The sequence below is a fragment of the Spea bombifrons genome, chromosome 2, assembly GCF_027358695.1.
Source record: "Spea bombifrons isolate aSpeBom1 chromosome 2, aSpeBom1.2.pri, whole genome shotgun sequence".
Classification (NCBI taxonomy): Eukaryota; Metazoa; Chordata; class Amphibia; order Anura; family Pelobatidae; genus Spea; species Spea bombifrons.
In genome coordinates, this window is record NC_071088.1 from 1,705,045 (window position 1) to 1,710,657 (window position 5,613).

General features: G+C 47.3%; 1 protein-coding gene across 1 annotated transcript; it reads right to left on the bottom strand.

The window, feature by feature from the left end:
• Positions 1 to 945: 945 nt before the first annotated feature.
• On the bottom strand, positions 946 to 5,324 carry LOC128473018 (butyrophilin-like protein 10). Its single transcript, XM_053455042.1, has 5 exons — positions 5,202 to 5,324; positions 4,633 to 4,705; positions 2,624 to 3,040; positions 1,661 to 1,939; positions 946 to 1,268 (listed from the first exon to the last, which is right to left on the bottom strand). Exons 2-5 carry the CDS (start codon positions 4,682 to 4,684, stop codon positions 1,234 to 1,236), a joined length of 783 nt encoding a protein of 260 aa, XP_053311017.1. The 5' UTR covers positions 4,685 to 4,705; positions 5,202 to 5,324; the 3' UTR covers positions 946 to 1,233.
• Between the last annotated feature and the right edge of the window lie 289 nt (positions 5,325 to 5,613).

Below are 5,613 nucleotides of genomic sequence, written 5' to 3' on the forward strand. Positions count from 1 at the left end.
CACTGTGCCCCATGATATGCCTTTTGACCCCCTATGTGCCACTCTGGCATTAAGGGGGTTAAAAGGCATATTATGGGGCAGAGTGGCATATAGGGAGGTATAAGGCATTTCAGGAGGCAGAGTGGCGTATAGAGAGTTAAAAAGGCATTTCTGGAGGCAAAGTGGCATTAAGGGGGTTAAAAGGCATTTCATAGAGCACTCTGCCTCCAGAAATGCCTTATGCCCCCCATTTAACACTCCCCCGCCCCCCACCCAAACTTACCGGTGCTTCTGAGTCCCCTGTCATGTAGCCGGGGCAGCGTGTAGGAGGTGTGGCTAGCAGCGGGGGTTGTCTGCGTCCATCGCGCAGACCTTCCCTGACTGACAGCCGGGGAAGGTTTGCGCAATGGACGCAGACAACCCCAGCTGCTAGCCACACCTCCTTCCGGCTGTAGCGTAAGTTGTCTACGTGAATCGCACGCATCTACACGCTGCCCCCAGCTACACACCGGGGACTCAGAAGCACCGGTAAGTGGGGCGGGCGGGCGGGGGGAGACAGGAGGATCCAGGTCCCCTGCAGCTGCGGGGGATCTGGATCTTAGTCGTCTCATAGTCAGACCTATTTGAGGTCTAATTATAAGACGACCCGATTATAAGACGAGGGGTATTTTTCAGATGGAGAATGTAGAATCCAATAATTGGCCACATAGTTGACAACTAAAGTTGGACTGTCACCATCACGAGTTTTAGAATAATTACGTGAATTCATTAAAACTATAACTTGAGTTCTTTGTAATAGTGAAAATATTTAGTTGGAATATCCTGGACCCCCCCCCCCAAACCAACCAGCAACTTAACAGTAGGGTTAGAGAGATAACTTAATGGGGAGGTACAGAAAGTGACAATGGCTGCCCCCGTTGTACCCACATAACGTCGATTTCTGAAATACATATCGCTTATTTTAACCTGTAAACACCATGAGTTCATTTATCTGAAGGATTATACAGAAACATAAGAAAATATTGCATTTCTAATCACATTCTAATAAATTATTAATAACCATCAGTTAAATATGACACAGACTCTAACGCTTAGACTAGGGCCTTCTCGCTAGCACTTTTTTTATTATGCTGGAAAGCATAATGTGGCGGCACGCTCAGTACTGCTCTAGCTTGTTCTCCAACGTTGGCAGGTCCGAGAAAAAGCGAACGAAGAAGCAACGCCCGGCAGGGATAACCAGGGGCGCCAAACATCTCAAAACTCTCCATATTCCCTCAGCACCCCTTTTTCTGCAAGAGAAAGAAAAATACAGAGTTTGAACCTGCAATGTTTTGTAGGATATCAGAAAGGTTGAAATAACGTCTCTCATACATCAATACAGTGAGGGGATTAAGCATGCGCGGGATAGACATACGGCTCCTGAATCTAAGACGAGACCAACGACTGATTAAGGTTTGAGTCTTTACAGCAGGAGAAACGGGTGACTAGACGGGGGCCTAATGGGGCCGATCTGCTGGCAAATTCTTAATCCTCATCCTTGCCATCACCGTCAGCAACAAGCTTTCGCTCCCTCCCGGACTACTATCGTTCTCAACTACCTTCCCTTCCCCTGTTTTAATAACTTTATTATAAATATGAAATGAGTTATTGTCGGACGTAGAGATGGCCGGCCCCATCATACTCAGCTTCCTGTGGATAGTCCGCGCACGACGAGCCTTTTTTGCATCTCGGATGAGGCAGCGATAGATCTCGTAGGTTTTGACTCCAGTCAGCGTTGAGGACACCCGGTGTCTCCCGTCTTGCATCTGCTCCAGCACCATCGTGGTGGAGTTCTCCGTCACGTCCTGCTCACGCCGGTTCAGCCACTTCACAATGGGGACTTTGTACCAAGCAGCAGAAGTACAACGAGCGACTGTCACGTTGTCTACTGTGTCAAAAGTGATGGGCGGCTCCTCTTCCTCTAACGAGAGAAAGAAAATGTGTGATTTTACTTGATTCGTCGGAGACCCCAGAGACCACCGCAGAGTAATATAAACAAGTGATGGGTTCCCATCACATCTGTGCCCGGAGAATGGAGATATCGTTATGCTGGACACGGACCGGTCTGCATGCTCATAATCCCGCTAAATGTTTACTTATGCCTCAAATACCAAAACATTAACCCCTTAACCCCTTAAGGACAATGGGCGGTCCCTAAACCCATTGAAAACAATGCATTTTGAGCCCGTACATGTACAGGCTTTGTCATTAAGGGGTTAAGGACAATGGACGGTCCCAAAACCCATTGTAAACAATGCATTTTGAGCCCCTTTGTCCTTAAGGGGTTAAGAGAAAACACGTAAACATAAATGTTAACAATGTTCAGAGGGAACTAAAGAGAGACTCCAGTGACTTTCCAAAGAAAGGAATCTCCAGGCGTGGAGGCCGCTCTCTTTATGCTGCAGACCCTTCACTCCATTCGAGAGGAAAAGCATGTTTGATTTTGTTTCTTTTCTTTAATAAATATTATTTCAGACGTATCATTGATCTGTTTCACGGAGCATTTTTTTGGCTCATTTCTAAACTAACTTTGGGAGCTGCGCCCACCTCTGCCAGCACGGTCACCTGGTCTGATGGTAAGGCCATGTAGTTACTACCTCCTTACCTTGTATCATTAGCTTCAGTTTGATCTCGCCTTTGCCGTTGGGGCTGAAGGCTTTGCACGTATACAAGGCTTCATCCTGATAATCCACGTTGTACAGATACAGAGTCAGGTCCCCATCGCTGATCTCGGACGTGTCAACCTCCACACGATCCTGGTAGGTGTAGCTCAGCTCCTCCAGTTCCACGCGGTTGCCGTGGTAACTGTACACGACCTGTGGCTCCTTGTACTCAAACGTCTGCTGGATATAAGCATAGATGTCTTCTACTTCTATCTCCTCGATGATGTCCTCCCTCAACCAGCTGAAACCCAGGTCGTCCGTCCCGTCGATGAAGGAGAACTGGCAGGGCAGGGTGGCATTTCCAAAGCGGGGCACTCGCACCTCCTCGTATCGTGCTGGGGGGATCACGTATTCACATCCTGTAACACAAGAACACACAGTTTTGGAAACTTCTGTATGTTTTCGTTCTAAGCTCTTCCTACTCACTAAAATATAAGGTGTGGCCCCTGAATGTCTCTCTGTAGGCTCTGGCTACTCGGAGCCCTGCTTGTGGGATGCAGGTAGCGGATCCCACTGATGTCGTAAACATCCCGCTGATGTCACTGGGCGGTCCCGCTGATGTCACGGGACACGCGCTATTGTTAATGGGGAAGTGGGCAGGGATTTGGGGGTGCTGCAATGCCTCTCCCACGGCCCGGAGAAGCGGTGCTTCACCCAGAGACTTCTCAGGTATGATTCTGAACTACAAGAGGAGAGAAGGGGACCAAAGAGGGGCTGGATAATCTAAACAGGTATACTTGGCAGCTATGCCAGGAGCCCTCTTATGCTCGTTCAGTTTGGTTATATATATATATATATATATATATATATATGTATGTAAATGTGTGTGTGTATATGTTGTGACGGGGTGAAAGATGGCTTCTATGTAAGCAGGAGATTGGAAAGAGCAGTTTATCCCAGTGACTAATGGGTTAATTGCTGGTCCCAGTAACACAGCTGCCCCGGGGGTAACTCTGCACTGTGAGATGAATGCAGGGTGGAGGAAGCAGCCTCTCTCTCTCTGACCGAGAACTGCCCCCTGTGTTTTGTCTTCATCTCGGAAGGAACAGGAGGGGGACCTGAGCTCCCGGGTGCTACGAGGTGGGCTGGTAGGAGAGACGGCTTTTGGGAATCCGTTAGAAGTCTATCCTGTTTTATTTTATGCCGGGAACCGGATTAGCCGGCGGGTTCTTTGGTAGTCGGGGAGGCTGCTGTATGGCAGGGGTCGGTTTTTCTTTGTTTGATTGATTTGGTGCAATAAAACCCTGGAGACAGATTGGGTCTCCTACTGTCCCCGCAGCACTACAAGTGTCCCCGCAGGTACCTCACTACTATGAGTGTATATATATATATATATTATTATTTATTGTTTTATATAGCGCCATCAAATTCCATAGCGCTGTACTGTGTGTGTGTGTGTGTGTGTGTATATATATATATATATATATATATATATATATGTCTATATATGTGTATGTATGTAGAAGTAGATCTTTAAAAGCTGGAGATAATTCAGACTAACAGGAATACCGACTGCCCCAGACGGGGGGGGGGGGGTATTTGGTAAGAGGAGGCTTCAGTCTCTAGGGAGGCCAAATGGATTACAGGTTACGCGCCGTACTACGAGAGGTTTATGTTCAGTTTATGAACGTTCATTATACCCCCCCCCCCGCGCGCAATGTGCAGATGGGACAGTTAAATACTTTAACAAAGGAGGTGAAAAAGTTACAAGAGACTAAAATCTAACATGAGAGGATCAGAGTCTGAGATGGAACAGAAGGAAGTTTTACTTTACTTAGAGGGTAGTAGATAAGTGGAGCAGCCTCCCGGCAGAAGTGGTACAGTATAATACAGTGAGGGGATAGACACGCGGCTCCTGAATCTAAGACGAGACCGGGGGATTCCCTCGCTGGATTATGGAGCGGTGGCAGGCAGAAGATTCCCAGCCGGTTAGCGGGTGCTGATAACTCACCTGTGTGATAGAGAAGGAGTGTGACGGCCAGAAGTACGAGGAGCCGCGCCATCCTCCGGCACCAGTGCGTCTCCTGCAATCCCCACCACAGAGTTATGGAATTAATTACCCCCAACGAATATAACATGCTCCATACCCCCCCAACCTTCCCCAATTTCTGCCCCATACCTCTATTACTACCCCATTTTCCAAGCTGCCCATTCTCTAACCCCCATAGATCACCCACACCCGACCCCCCCTTGGGCTCGACCCCACCACCTATGGATCAATATTCTGTAATAGCTACAAATTATATGCATTGAGTGTGGGTCCTATACATATATCTATACTATATATATATCTATACACAAATACATGCACATACACACACATATATACATGTATACACAGATTAAAAGGTACATATACATACACACACATATAGATATTTATATATACATACACAATTTTACACACATGCCCATGAAACTGCATACATATAACACAATGTATACATCACACACACACAGATTTACAGGTTCAGCCCTCCACCCATTATATAAATATTATAAACAATATAGAATCTTCACCTTAAAGCCGTGCGATTACCACGAAACGCGTTCCTGTAACTCTCTAAAAGAGGGTTTTCTGTACAAAAAGATGTTGACGGGACAGTAAGTCGCCTTTTCCCAGGGAACCTTATAGAAAATGCAGCTTCCGGGGCCCCCCCTCCACAATGTGTATTAATAAAGGAGACCCTTCCTGGGTATCCCCCAATTCACACATTAATTAAATAAAAAATGCAGATAAATAATAAGCTGCGCTTTGTGATAGCGGGAGAGCCGAGCGTTTTACCTGCGCCCCCGGGAGCCGCGCTGCGCGAGGACCATCTGGAGATAATTGCGCTGATTCCTTGTGTTCCTGGAGATAATTCGGGCCCCTGGGACCCCGACAGAGGCAGCCAGTAAGAACCTGACACACCGGGCCCCTGTCACAACACGG

Bases quoted from the DNA above. Each gene is read 5' to 3' on its own strand.
- LOC128473018 (XM_053455042.1), bottom strand. From the start codon at position 4,684: ATGGCGCGGCTCCTCGTACTTCTGGCCGTCACACTCCTTCTCTATCAC. The intron at 3,041-4,632 runs GTGAGTTATCAG...CTTGTGTTACAG, and splicing joins ACTCCTTCTCTATCACACAG to GATGTGAATACGTGATCCCC. The intron at 1,269-1,660 runs GTATGATGGGGC...TTTCTCTTGCAG, and splicing joins GACTATCCACAGGAAGCTGA to AAAAAGGGGTGCTGAGGGAA.